This window comes from Taurulus bubalis, assembly GCF_910589615.1.
Source record: "Taurulus bubalis genome assembly, chromosome: 1".
In the NCBI taxonomy this organism is placed as follows: domain Eukaryota; kingdom Metazoa; phylum Chordata; class Actinopteri; order Perciformes; family Cottidae; genus Taurulus; species Taurulus bubalis.
This window is the reverse complement of record NC_136589.1, coordinates 10008598-10024069: the sequence shown is the minus strand read 5'-3', so window position 1 is coordinate 10024069 and position 15472 is coordinate 10008598. Positions and strand designations below refer to the sequence as shown.

Here is a 15472-nt window from a genome sequence, read left to right as displayed (position 1 = left end):
CATGTGTCTTCAGTGTGGCAGAGGAGGAATGGGTCTTGAGACGTGATGGAGACATTCTTTGGCTGCCTGCCACTTTCAGGACATGATTATGAGAGGATGGGTCATGCAAGCGTTTGAAAGGGGTGAGTACTGGGAGACGATGTGAGACAAGTTCATGGACAGTCTCTGGAAAAATAAACAGCAGACATTCTTTCCTGTTAACACATTACAATGTTGGAAACAACACACTGAAAAATATGTTTAATTTAAGCCTTAGTTTGACTGTGCTCCATATATTTCAACATGTTTTATTGTTGAACTACTTTCGGGACAGTGATCCATCCTTCGTCTTTTATAGTCTTAGGCTTTGGGCACATTCGGTCATAAGATGACTTGTTTCTTACAACACAAAGCCAAGCAAACTTTAATGGAGTCTGTGTCCTGTGACTATGCCAGAGCCTCCATTTCATATCATCGTGTCCTGTGGAGATTTCACTCAAAATGTCAAATTGTAACAAAAAACAACAACATCTCATTGTCCCTGACATTTTGGGTTATTTGTGGAGTGGGTTGTATTCTGCCATTTCAGAGGGTGCATGCCTGCAGGCGTTACCAGAATGGTCCAGCCTTGACTAGCTGTCCTTTCTACAAAACAAAAAGAGAACAAACTGGACAGGACACTGACAGTATCCATATCCCCAAGTCGATGCAGTGTAAAGCCAATGGCCGTGACAGAATTCTGTCATTATCATTTTGTTGTTCACTTTTACAATTTTATTGATAGGCCATGTTTTTATTTGCTTTACTCCATATTATTATTATTTTATTGACTGATACATTATCTTATTGTATATTTTCTGTATTGGAGGATTGAGAAAATACGGTTTCTTCTTGAATGGCTGTAGCAAGGTTTTCTCTGATGTGATTTCTAAATAAACATGTAGTCTTGCTGGGTTACTTTTCTTTTTCTTATTTGTGCTTGATTTGTAGCTTAGAACACATTTATTTTTGTCAGCAAGTGCAATTGAGTCATATAATAATCAGTGTTTGTCAATACAGGTTGTTTTTGACAGATGTTTGAACGCATGGCTATAATGACTATGTAATGACAAATTACATTTTTATGTTCTCCTTTTCACTTCTTCCTGAAGATGTTTTTATTTTAGATTTCAAAATGTGGCTTTAACCGGGTGCGCAAGAGAAAAGGGGAAAATAAGCACATTTTGTGTTTTACATTGACATTCATTCACATCCATAAAGGTATCTGTTGACCTCTAGGTGGCAGCAGGACGCTGTGAGACAGGATTATCTCTGAAGACATTTTCCCTACGTTGCATGACGAGTCCCTCACCTGCCTCTGACGTTAGCCTGCTTGTCAGGGTCTGTAGAGCTTCACTGCAGTCTGGAAGTATATGTTGGATATATTACTCAATGTAGCTGAAGAAAAATGACCTCCTCATACAGCCAAATATGGAACGAAAAAAGGCAAATGTTTATGACGAAAATAGACTGCATCTAAACTGTGAATTCAATTGTATTCCCACCCATTCAGTACTCGCTATGAATCACCCACGATGAAGAGCTTTGACTGCATTGGGTTTATAAATAGGCAGTGACGGTTCTCTCCTAATCCACCCACTAATATTGCAGCGCTGCCGTAGAGTTATTTATAGCTCCGATCCTGTTGGAAGACTTCTTCCTTAGTGTGTCTGTCACAGCGGTGGCACAGGTCTGTTTTTTTTCTGCAGCACTCAGACAAATATTTATTTACTATGTTGAACATACAAAACAAAAATGTATTTCATCCCCGGCAGTTGCTAGTTGTCCTATCTAGAGCCATTTAAATGCTGGGCATGACCAGAGGCAAAAAGGAGGCTCCACTTCCACAGAGCTCACTGCCCTGCGATACAATTCACTGTAGTCTTTGACTTTGTCCCTTTGTAACTTCGGGATTATCTGCTCTCTTTATTGAAAAAGCCACCGAGCCAGATAAGATAATTACACTGCCTTGTTGATCCTATTAGTCTGCATGCAATTTGGCCCGAATTTAGACGTGACATAGTTTTTACGTGTGTTCACAGAGAGGGAACTATTTTTCCTCCAGCCCTCAGACACATCCACAGCGCTCTTGGGCAGGACAGTGAGTTTCCCCAAAGGACAGTGAGTTTCCCCAAAGGCTTCCTCGACACCCATTCCTACAGCTATTCCGTTACTAAAACAATCAGTCTTTCAGGACCAAATCTAATAACAGGAAAAACCAAAGACACACTCGTGAAGCGATGCTCTCAGGTGTCTAATGTCATCAATCTTCCCGTACACCCACTGTCAAACCTATCAGAGCAAATTTGAAGTTATATTCAGATGCGGAGGACGTTTTGGAATTGGGAGGACAAAAAAAAAGCACCGGGTGCATAACTGCATTCTTAATTGGACCGTGATTCATCATCCTCGGACAGCTGTTTTAGTTCACCCTCACCTTTCGTCTTTGATTCCATGGGATGTCAGCATCACGCCCTCTGTCTATCCCCACAGGAGAGCAGAGATATAGAACATAGAAATAAACTTCCATCTTTCCACCACTCTCTGCGCGCGCGCACACACACACACACACACACACACACACACACACACACACACACACACACACACACACACACACACACACACACACACACACACACACACACAAACGAGTGACATCATTCAGTCAGCAGGAGAAAATAGCAAGCTTTCCATTGACATCACTCTACATCCCGTTGCTAGGCGACAGGGGAGTCAACATTGGTTTCTATGGCGACTGCACTTCACCTTCAGAGCTCCTGACCTTTTTGGTTGTCTACAGTAGAACAGGGTGTGTGTGTGTGAGCGCAAACTGCGGCCCTAGTGTTGTGTAACACGAGCATTCAAGGTCTTGTTGACTCATTCACTGCAGTGTGGTGATTGTTATAGTACGTTCTAGATTAAAGGGCTGCTGAGGCAATGCACAAGATGCTCTGCAGTGACTAAAAACTTGAATGGAAATGTTTTTCATGAGTGGAATGATGAATAAATGAGACATACAAGTGTCACATTTCCTATAATGCAATAACATCACTGTAATGTCTGACATTTTAAACTGATGTTACCGTTCTAATCTGATGACATGAGCTAGTTGTACATCATTAATCAAGTGAATTTACAAGCATTATTAGTCATACCATCAGAAGTGAACATTTCCTAGGTTGGCAACAAAACTTCGAAAGAACAATGACTGGAAACATGAATGAGTTGATAGAGTATATTTATTGAGATATATATATCTATATATATATATATATATATATATAATTTTTGCTTTCCTCCTGTGAGAGAATGACCCTTGTTTACCTGAGGACAGTGACATTGAAGAGGTCCAGCATCAGCAAGTGATTGTAAAATGAGCAACAGAAAACGGCACAGGTTACAGAGCAATACGTGGAGATTATGGCTGGTTCAGGGTTAATGAAACAGGATATAGTACCATGTCTGGTAAACTACTACATGTTGATGGTACAATTGTTAACACAGCTGGATCACAGTGACTGGAAACAGCCTCTTTACACATGAACTACAGGAGCTCCAGATTCATATAAACAAAAACAAAAAAATACATCAGTCAAAGACAATTGTCTCACAAATCGGGGATGAAGTGATCGTCGAGACAACACAGTGTTACAGAAAGTGCTGTCTGAGACGCAAATGTTTCTGAACTCCCAGAATTCACATGGTTTGAAATGGTATCGAGTGGCAAGGAGAGTCAGTGGTTATAAGTGTGGTTGAAGCACCGCTCCAAACTTGCTTCAATTTCTGTCCTTTTTTGGCACAATTGGAGTATAGCTTTCTCAGCTGTTATCTGCTAATTGAGTTGAGCAGGCGCATCAATGCCAGCCCTCTAGTGAGGGACACGGGCAGAGGTGGGCATTACAGGGCTTTTTTGGATTAGGTTGACTTCATGGCCAGTTTTCCACTCCAAGTCTGGTCCTCTATGCCACCCTGCACATGGAGGGGCAATGTTGTCCCAACAGGACATTCTTCCACCCACATCCTGCCTCTAAAAGGCATCTCTCCATTCCCAGAAAGGGCACAAAGCTCATCTGCTTCTACAGTCATAAGATCCGTCAGATCTTTGATCTTGATGAGTTGATGACTACAAGTGTTACCTCGGCGGAGCTGTGGGTAACCTTGCCCGTGGTGGGCGATGGTCCCCTTTCCTAACACAGACTACATTCCGTTTGGTTTCTTCCTTTTTTTTTTTTTTACATCACGCCTGCTTTTCTCACCTTTGGCTTTTAAGTGCAAAAGCTACTTGAGCAAACAAAGAGAACAACATAGATTACGTTTCAAGATCTTTACAGTAATAAACATCATCACACAAGTTACCTATAATGACTAACAGGGAAAACTTAATTCCCCAATTTGTAGAAAAGGGTAATTAGACCCCAAAAAGGTAAACAATGGTACACATATATACCTGCATATTCCTTTGTAATTATCTGGCAATTACATCAACCCTTTTCTTTCCTTGTTAGAGACTATTAATTGAAACAGATTCATTTAACTAGTCCCGTCAATCTAATCCTGCTAATTGCAGTGCTGATTTGAATATTGGTGAGAGTCAAGTCATCATATGTACAGGTGGTCTGTACTATGGCTCTGCTCCATAATTTATGACACGGATATAAAACCAAGGGCAACATAGCATACAATAAAACTAGTTCCAAAGACATGGCAACAGTATAACGAATACTAACAGCATTGTTTCATGACGCATGTCCACACAGAGCTTCTGAACAAACACCTACAATAAAACACCAACAACATAAACTAATAAAATGCACCAAGAGCAAGCTAAACAACAGAGTTAATTTGAGGAGAGACATACAAAGAGCAAGGTACACAGTATGTGGATGAATTCCTTAAATCCAACAAAGATAAATGTAAATAACATTCCTCTTATTCTTCTTGGACAGAAAGGTAAGCGCTCTCCACTGAAGCCATGCATACCGTAAGGAAGTTAACTCATTACTCCCTTTTCTAAGGCATGGAGCATTGGGTCCCTCATAAGGGTCCTCTTGCCCTCTGGACTGAACAGGCCAAGACAACTGAGTCCTCAGTGTCCTTACTGAGCATAGGTGGAAACATATCATTGTCCAGTCAACCTCGTCTTCCATTCTCACTGCAACTTCCTATCTTGCACCTTACTCTTCTCATCCACGTCGGCAGCCATGGCCTTCCAGTATCGATGGCAGGCCAACTCCAGCAACTCCAGCCCGCCAATCAACTTCTGCTGGGCCATAAACACTCCAACCATGACCAGGAAGTAGAGCCTGACTGGAGCCCACAGCCACAGGCCGGTGAAGCACAGAGCAATGAAACTGCTCCAGTACAGCAGTGAGGCGGCTTTGATCAGAGACACTCGCAGCTCCGTCTTACAAGGTGGCACAAGTACAACGCCGTCTCTATCAAACCCCCGGTGCTGGCCTGAGTAGAAGTCTCGCAGTCGGATTTCTTTCTCAGCCCAGCGCTCCCGACACCAAGACTCCAGGTCAGAGGAGGAGGCGGGCAGGGAAGTCACAGGGAAGCGGCGGACGTGGAAGTGGATCTCATGGGGGAAATGTCCCAAGATGAGGTGGCGTTCCGTCTGAGGGATGTTCTTGGGGTATGCCACTGTAATATCATGGACCGCATCCAGGTTATCTCCTAGAAAAAGGGATGCAGTTCTAAATGATTGGAGGAACAACACTAGTCTAATGAACTAGACTGCTAAAGTACAAAGTAAAACACTAAACAGTCCCAGCTTACTGTGAACTACACTCTTTCCGACATAACACTGCAGGGAAACTAAATAATATCCCCTTTCCCTCATTCATACTGGTTATTGGAAGTGTTTTATGTACCCTTCAAAATCCCAGCCCTGAGCTCCATTACCCATGTATCTCTAATTATCCCGAGGCTTACAGCTTCATCCACTCTCTGCCCTCAAAACTACCATGAGTGTTATACCATCGTCACTGATCCGCAGTGCCCTTACAACACACATATAGAGCTGAATGAAATATCAAGTGGACAGGATGACACCTGCCAGCGCCTGCTCCTGTACAGCTCAGCTCTACCACGGTAAAAATAGAGCCGCGAGGGGCACAGTGGACTCGGACAAAGACAACATGCAGAGCATGTCAGCAGTACAGAGACGGGGAGAGGAGAATTACCTAAGTCTGATGACATCACACTGATTCACAACACCTGCGTGGAGAGTTAGTGCCGTGTTCAGCATCCAGGGCAGGTGGTGGATGAGACAGCAGGACCAGAGGTGGTATTTAAGAACTCTGGAGGACTGCCAGAATTAGCTCATAGGGAAACATGAGATTTTCTAGGGTGGTGTTGTAAAGGCTGGCAGTAGGATGAAGCACAGGCCTGAGACTGAAGAATAACAAGTGTGATTCCTCCCAAACAAACTGTGTCAGCAAACTGACTACAATCATCATGATAGCAGGTCATTTCCCCTCGGTTTTGCTGATCAAATATTTCCATCGTGATGACTGTGACCAAATAATGCCAATCAACAAAAATGCTGCTGTTTGACTGGCAACTAACAATAACCTCTGTATTACAAGCGGATCATTTTCACACTAAATAAATACCTTTCCGTAGTCTGTCCACAATGAAGGTGAATCCAGTGCTGCGGGGATGCAGCACATACTCAAATTTTGGCAGGTTGTTCTGGGCAGCGAACACATCACTCTTTGCTCTTGTGTTTTCTGCAAGGGACAAATATACACAATAAATCTCTGGCAACTGAAATCCCCATATTATGTTGTAAATCATGGGGAGCAATCAACTATGGGTATACAATATATTATTTGCAGGTAAGGAAAGATACCCTTATATCATTTTGTACTCTTTTTATTGTAAATGTCCTGTTCATGTGCATTAGACTGATCAAGTAATTCTATTTTCTAATAACAGTAAAATTATTGCATCCAATGTAAGGTATTCCAAGGTCATTTTAATGACTCTTAACAAGTCAGCAGTATTAGGCATCTATTTGGATTAATTTGACTTTGTACTTAACAGCTGCTTAAATACAGAGTGGCCTTACAATCTAATTTGTATTGTGGAATGAATAGTATATTTTTGAAAATATTAACTAAATATATATGCATACAAGGTATCATTATCCCCCAAAAGTTAAACTTGGCTGACAAGAGATACAATAGCAAAAAATAACAGTATGCGATCATAAAAGTAGCAGTAAAACAAACAATAATGTTGGTTCCAGGATATGACCACATTCACAAAATACACCCACCAGTGACAAACGCTTACACATTTGTAAAAACCACAAGGGGATATAAACACAGGAAAGATGATTATCTATTAACATTCCTCAAGAACGTGTTGCAGGGACATGGAAACTATATCATGATTCATTAGTCATATTATGTAATAAGTTGCTCCTTCAGAACGGCAAATAGGACAAAAGGACGATGGACAGATTTATGGTGATCAGGCCTCTGCTCAAAGCTGTGACTGGTCATTCTTTAACAATCTTCCATTCAATTCACACAAGCTCTACATGCTTCAAAAGGGGTCATGGAAATCTTTAGAGGGGCTTACAGTAAGTGCACTCCGAAACTAGTAGATGGAGGTCTGTATGTATGCCAAGAGTGAAGAACAGGATAACTTCCGCATAGGACGTCATAACATGCTGTATACGTCCCCTTTTGCATCCAATTAAGCCTTGAGGTTTAAGAGGCTTAAATGCAGACGTTTGTGCGCAGGCAGACACACATGTACAGGGACATGCGCAACACCGAAAGTGAAGTGATCTTTAAAGCCCTAAATCTGCTGGCCAATTATGCTGCAACTTCACCGGACCCCTCATGACATCATGCCATGTAAAGGGAAGTTAAGCTTCCCTGGGAAAAGCTACTCGGGACTTTGATTGGCTTAGTGGTGGTCTGAAAGGGCTTTAGACACAAGTGTCACTGGTGCTTGCATTGAGAGATCAGAGCATTGCAGAAATGACTGTATGGGATGTGTGTCGAGGGATTTTGCTATGCCTTATCACTTGGAAACCGTGTTTGCATAACAGTGTCGGTGCAAAGGTGTGAGACAGGTGTCTGGTTGGCGGGGAACATATTCTGAGAAGAACAACTGAAATATAGGCAAATGGTCCCCTGAATGGATGAGTATTGCATTGTAAATTTTTATTACCGGTGAGGTCTGTGCCCTCCGGGAACAGTAGCAGCTGCAGGGGCTCTCTGATGTCGCAGAAGTAGTCCAGCATGTTCGCAACGTGCTTCTTGTCCTCCTCCCAATGACGATGAATGAAGACAAAGCAGGCCATCTGCATCGCCCAGCCTGGAAAATAATATATATACACACATATCTTACTGTTTTCAAAGCAGGCAGGGTCTATGTTTCCCAGAATGATTTTCCCACCCATTATTTGTCATATACTTCGTAAGGATATCAGGTTTGTCAAACCAGCATCTTCTCACAGGACTTCTTACTTTACTTATTTGATGTAATGCTACCTCAAATTTAGCTGAAACTAAAACAGTCTGACATTTCTGTTTTCCCTCCAGTCAGCTGTAACTATGCTAAGAAAATGATTACAAATTACATTAGTTATGAATAAACAAATTTGACAATTTTGTCATGCTCCATCTGCCAGTGTGCTCGCTCGCTGTATGTTTGGAAGAGGTTTAATATAACAGTCCTGCAATAAATCCAACCTTTGTGAAGGTTATAATGTTCGGTCTTTGTTGAAACGATTTTAAAAGGGGTGTTGATTTAACTGTGGTCATTTCGGAGGCTACGTTGCATTGTGTTATTCTGATAGTTGTTGCTATTATTTTGTCCACCCCATTCATATCATTGAGGGTAGGATAAATAATATATATTTTTGCATTATATTGTTCATCTCTTGTATTTAGATTCTCCTCCATTAACTTATTTGCAATGATGTTATTGAAGAAGTGCTTTGTAAATCTTAAATTATATTATGGTATGCAGAGGTGTGTACAGGAAAGGCCAGGGCACCAGCTGAATACCCACCAAAGCCAGGCACGGCCTTCAGGGCAGCTTTGAGGCAGATCTTCTCCAGACGAAGGTAGCTGTACCTGAGCAGACAACACCAAAGAAACATCCAGTCCAGTCGGGTGCGGTGGTTCATGATGATCACACTTCGCTCACCCGGAATGAAGCCATCACCTGTTATCACCACCTTCACCCCAAATACCAGTTCCAGCAACGACTACAGAGGGGAGAGACGCCGGGATAGAGGGAGGATGAAGAAGAAGCACAAGAGGGGGAAGAATGGAAAGGGCAGGAAGAGAGAGCAAAATGGAGAGGTAGAGGATCAAGGGGAGATACAAATGATTCATGAAAAAGGATGTAGAGGGAGAGAGGATGGACTGGGAAGAGGAAAGGTGGTAAGATAGATTTAAGAGGCGAAAGTGAGATGAAAATAAATTACTAATGACTTCAATTTATGTGGTCACTATAAACAAGTTTTGGATAATTGTTCTCAAGGGCAATCTAAATGGATGAAGTGTACTTATGCTAAAAAATAAATCACATCTGATCACATAGGGCGGCAAGAATAACACTGCGATGAAACAGACTACCATGACTGTGTCAAACACAGATAACTTAGCACATTAGTGGGCTAGGTAAAGAATAAGATGGTGTACACACCACAGGCAGGGTGAGCCAGGTAGCGACGATGCGATCAGTGATCCAGCGGTACCACGCAGGAGACAGCAGCATGAGCGGCAGCATTGGACCCAGCATGAAGACACTTCCAAAGAAACTACCCAGAAACAGGGTCACCACAAAGTACAGGCCTCGCACCGACACAGCCATCTGTGGGGAGAATGAGGGAGACAAGGTTAACCTGAATCTAAGTTCACAAGCAGTCAAAAGTCTGAGCTAGGGCTGCAACTAACGATTATTTTAATAATCGATTAATCGGTTGATTATTTTTTCGATTAATCGATGAATCGGATAACAAAAAAAAATTATCAAAAAAGCATTCATTTCCAACCCTTTATTCAAAAACAGAAGTGACAGTGCAAAACATCTTCAGAAAGTGCACAAACAGGTTGCACCTTGAACATCCCTGAGCTGTTAATTAAAACAATAAAATGGACTAACACTAAAAACATACACATGTATGCTTTACATCTGCCAAATGTGAGCCCTTTTTACTGTAATTGATCTCTCCAGAGGCTGCATTTAGCATATGTTGCTTTATCAATATGTATGAAATACTGGGACAGAGGGAAGCTGTGCTGCTACATATAGAGCGTCCTCTTCCTTAAACTCTTTCATTCTGGGTCTCGTATGACCACGACGTCACGCCCAACTACGTGATTTGCTTCATTCTACTTTGAGTAAAAAAAAAACAAACCTGCAGCCAGATCCGCCGGTGAGCCGGTTTAACGTTAACGAGTGACAGCATGAACTGAACCAGACCGGGGGGTGACGGCATGTTTCATCACGTTACGTTTTTTTACAAGCAAGACTGAACTGTAACGGAACATAACTTTAACGACAATACACAACCCAAACACGTTAGCTAACGTGACAGCAAGCTGACTAGTAGCTTCCATTAAAAACAAGTTTGAGGAACATGAAGACGCTGATTGGCCAAGACTCGACTCGTCAAAGATCTTCTATTTTTGAGAAGATCACGACCTCAGCTTTTCTCGTGTCTCACTCCAATCTCAGAAAAGCTGGCCAGCCAGTTGCTCTGCTCCGCTCTTTTTTTTTTCTCCGCGATTTATTGCTTGGCGTAATAATCGCGCGACACAACGAATCGATGATGAAATTCGTTGCCAACACTTTTGATAATCGATTTTTATCGATTTGTTGTTGCAGCCCTACTCTGAGCTCACGTTGTTGTATTATGAAGAAAAGAAATGATGACATTCATGGAAATAATTCCTGACTTGGATTTCCACTATGGAAAGTAGTTGAAGTGGAGCAGCTCAACAATTGGGATTATCAATAGTCTCATCAAGAGCAAAGAATGCTGTTCTGTTGTTCTTCTGATATGATTTCCCACAAACAGTGGAACAACCAGGGCAGACATACCTAGTGTGGAATGTAAATAGGGGAACCTTTCTGACTGTGGGTGACAAATCCTGGGTGCATGGTCAGTAAATCAAGTGTGGCTGTTCAGTGGCATTTTAACTTTGAGGAATATTTCCTAACGTTCCTAATATAAAACATATCCCAGCTATAGCCACTAAAGATGTGGTGATAGCAAATCTTGATGATAGCATGAAACCATAAGACAATATAGGATAAATGTGAATCAGAGATTTTGCCATACCATTGTATTGCACTGCTCTGAACTATATTTGTTACACCATGTTGGCTATACCTTCAATGTCTGTGGGTTTGTAGTAAATATTGCAGATTAAAAAGCAGGACAACATTTAGATATTCTTCCATAAATAAATAAATAAATATGTATTTAATAAATTAATTGAATGCACCTGATGCTATGGCAATTATCTCTGAGCGCCATCCACCCTAATATTAGGAGTGGAATCAATTACAAAAATAAATTACACACAAAAAAAAAAAAAAGTACTTTAAAAAAAAAAAAAGGTACTAATTACAATTGGCAATTGTGGCTTGTGGCAACTGGTTTGAATTTAAAAAATAAATAATCAGCATAGGCACCAATGCTAGATGAACGTAAATTGAAACCATTTAAGTAGAATGAATAAGAATAGTTAAGCATGTTCTCAAGAGTAGCTGCACCATGGCAGCAATGCTACATGGTTAGTAGCTCCCTGAGGGAAGTGCACTGAGCCTTCTGCAATTCAAAACCAGGTAACAAGACCTTCAGTTGTCCATGACATATCAGATAAGTTTAAAGGGGCTCATCTGGACATGCCAAGCAATCCCTTGTCATTTCAATGACATCAGTGGTGACCACTTCAGCTTCCAATGGTAATGTAAAACTTGTGGAACATGACCTATGTATGGCACATACACACAGGTGTTTTCAATTATTTTGCATTATTAGACCTCTTCTAAGGGCGGTGTGCTTGATTCTCTCTCCTGCTTATTTTGTTGCACCTGTTAAGTTGTACCTTATCAGCGCACAGACTTTGGTGAGCTCATGAAAGTCCTAGTATGGCCCCACCAAACCCAGTTACTAGAATAATTAAAAACACCTTTGTTGGTGTGCATGACCTTTAAAAAAAGGCCAAAGTCCAAGTCGCAAAGTGCCCAAAGATACTACTTCCATGTAGCCAAACCAAAATATTAAAAACTGGAGCTAGTGGATGAATAACAGCCTCAAGAACCAAGTTAAATTGCCCCTGAGGAAGACAATTAAATGTAAAATGTTTTGATGTGCGTAAATTGAGTTATTGAGTAAATAAACTGAAAAATAGTAAAAGTGTCTATTCATGCAAGTTGTATCTCGATCTAGTTTGTGTGATTAAATGAGAAGCAGAATATTGCTGACAACTGTGTGCATGTTCAGAAAATAATGCAATCTTATTTTAAACAACCTAACCACTCAATAAGATTAACTCAAATTAAACTAAGCACTAAAGCAAGTACATTAGAATGTCCTCAGAGATAAAAGGTTAAAAGTGAAGATACAGTAATTCTTAATTTGATTTAGGCCAGGGAGCCTGAGCTGGTGCTACGGGGAGCCATTTCATCCAGCAGGTGTTTTCTTCCCTTCCATGAACTGCGGCTCACACTTTCCACCTCAATTATTGTTATGAAGCTGTTAGATTGAACAACCTGCCCCAACACTCCCATCATCTTGCCCTTGTTCACACCCTCTGCAGCACCATGACACAGCAAGTCTCACAGCAGCAACCAAATTGGCTGAAGGTGCATTTAAAAAGATGCAAGTGTGTTTGCGTGCATGATTATACTGGCAATAAGGGTTTATGGGTTAATGGTTTTAACAACGGAAAATTGTGAGGCATGAGAGAGGTGAGAACACATGCTCGCTCAGCACAATTAGGCTTTGTCCCCACACACACTGAAAGCACACCCTTGGGTGGCTCATGGAACAAGCAGACAAGCCTAATCATACATGCAGCAAGAAGGCATGACACACCTGCAGCCTGCAATGTGAAAAGGGAATGGAACTATGGACATTTGTTTGTGTTAAATAAACATGTTTTTCTTCCACTCGGCGTGGACACCTGGGACAAAACAATATTTATTGAAGGCATCCATGGAAACGCTTTCGTTTCCAGACTCCAAACAAGTACCACTTGTGGTTTGATTTAGTCCCATCCATTTGGGCTGGTTGGACAATTATTTAAGCAAGATAGCAATGAACCTGAAAGCACTTCCCCCAAACACAGCACAACATGCAATGCAAAGCATACTCCTCATAGTCCAAGTCGGAATTCTCTGGCAATCACTTTGCATTCCTTACTTTAAGCCAAGACCAGACATCCCAACAGAGAAGAACAGAGTGAAGAGGTCAAGCACGTCTGGGCTAAACAATGAGCTAAAGGTGTGTGTGTGTGTGTGTGTGTGTGTGTGTGTGTGTGTGTGTGTGTGTGTGTGTGTGTTAACAGAGACATAGAGCAAGAGAGAGTGAGGGAAAGAATGAAAGATTATGCTGAAAATTAATTAAAGTGCAGGTCTACTTAACAACCTAGACGGCACTTGGAGAGAAAAAAAGAAATGAAAACATTGTCCCAATCACTCATATGAGAAATGGAAATTATGTATTCACATTATAAGTATGTGTATATAATAAATTGCCTCAATATCTACCAAACTAAAAAAAATCTGTACATACATTTTTGAGATCCTTTGACAAGTGGACAGCCTAAATGGCAAAACAACAAATAAGGGAAATTACTAGGAAATATCTGACATGGCAACCAAACTCAATCTGCAGCCATCAAGACCCTGGCTCTTGCACTGTATGGATGGAAAAGGAAGCAGTATTGAGAGGAGGAATAAAACACAAAACAATAAGGACTCATCCTTTTTCAACTGAACAACTGGAGGTCAAAGTGAGCCGGGACATTTGAACAACCTCTACGGAGAACTGGATGAAATACAGAGGATTTAACAGGATGAATTGATAATGTCATCATCAAATTGGACTATCTGGTTTTCTGGAGGAACTTATCAATACAAACTGTCCTTGAGTGTCCAACCACTTTTAGATTAAATCAGGAACACATTTTGATTAATTAAGACTCACTTTTGATAGTCTCTGAGTATACATTTCTGAACTGGTTAGGAGCCACTGCTTCATGGACCTTCCCAATCTGCCACATTGATTAATTCAATAACGCTGGGTACTTTCAGATATTAGATCATAACCCGCATTTGGAAACGTGGACTAAACCAGCCTCGTGTACGCAATTAAATCAAGACCAATAAAACCCGCTAATTATCTAACGTGCACATATTTTCCACAATCCCAAAGTGGAGGCACAAACGTCACACGATTTAAACCAGAAAAACGACGTTAAATTGACACGTAACAGGGCGAAACTAGATGTGCTGTCTGTAAATAATAATCCCTTTGGTTAGCATGTCGCTTAGTAAATAATTACTTAACCAGAGCCTGACATGCAAATAAGTGACAACCCTATAACTTAAGATAAACAATGGCAAGAAGGCTGCAGGGCGTCGCAATAGATGGCTGATCGGATAGTTTCCGATAGTGTGTGCGCTTTAGTGGCCGCACAATACGTCAACAATACGTTGACTAAGTAACAATAAGGACACTTCATCGGTACCACTCTACCGGAGGTTGTGCCGTCCACCACGTTACTGAGAGAAGATGCCCTGCTGTCAGATTCACGAGCAGCCTGACAAACAACAGCGTGCATGCTAATTGCCCAAGACGTGAAACACAAGCTAGCTCTCGTTAGCCATCGTTAATCTGCTCATTTTAACAGGGCTGATTCATGCATCAACTACTGTTTAATATACATTTCACACTATAGGGCGACAGCATACACACCTTTCTTGTTTTCCTCCAGAATCAAAGTTAATGGCAGTTTGCTAGGTGAGCTAGCTCTGTTAGCTCCAGTAAGTCCAAGCACCTGGTTGCGACATAGCAAGTTAAGCAAGCCAGCTAGCAGCTCGCGAACGTTAGCTAACGAGCAAAGCGAGGCTTCTCAGCGCTACTAGTCTGTTGAGACTGTTCCCCAACCAATACGTTTCTTGCGAGTTCTTTACACCCGGCAGACTCGCTTTCTTGAATTGCCTTTACTTCGTATGACTGCAGCAAATGTGTAGCCGCCTTACCGTTTTGCTAACACGACCTTTCAACTTGTTTACCTCTCACCTGTCCTTGCACCCAGACATCGACAGGGGGTGCTGTTCCTGCGAGCTACGTTTCGTCGAGGAGGCGACAGTAACCCCTCAGACACTGCATGTGGAGCAAAATGTGATGCTATGATTGCTATGAAGATTTCACATGTTGATAGTTGACTATTGT

The 15472-nt window shown here is 41.6% G+C and overlaps 1 protein-coding gene across 1 annotated transcript; it reads right to left on the bottom strand.

The window, feature by feature from the left end:
- Positions 1-3274: 3274 nt before the first annotated feature.
- On the bottom strand, positions 3275-15170 carry lclat1 (lysocardiolipin acyltransferase 1). Its single transcript, XM_079224814.1, has 6 exons — positions 14993-15170; positions 9703-9870; positions 9061-9259; positions 8215-8361; positions 6639-6755; positions 3275-5697 (listed from the first exon to the last, which is right to left on the bottom strand). The coding sequence occupies exons 2-6, from the start codon at positions 9868-9870 to the stop codon at positions 5171-5173; spliced, it is 1158 nt and encodes a 385-aa protein (XP_079080940.1). The 5' UTR covers positions 14993-15170; the 3' UTR covers positions 3275-5170.
- Positions 15171-15472: the final 302 nt, after the last annotated feature.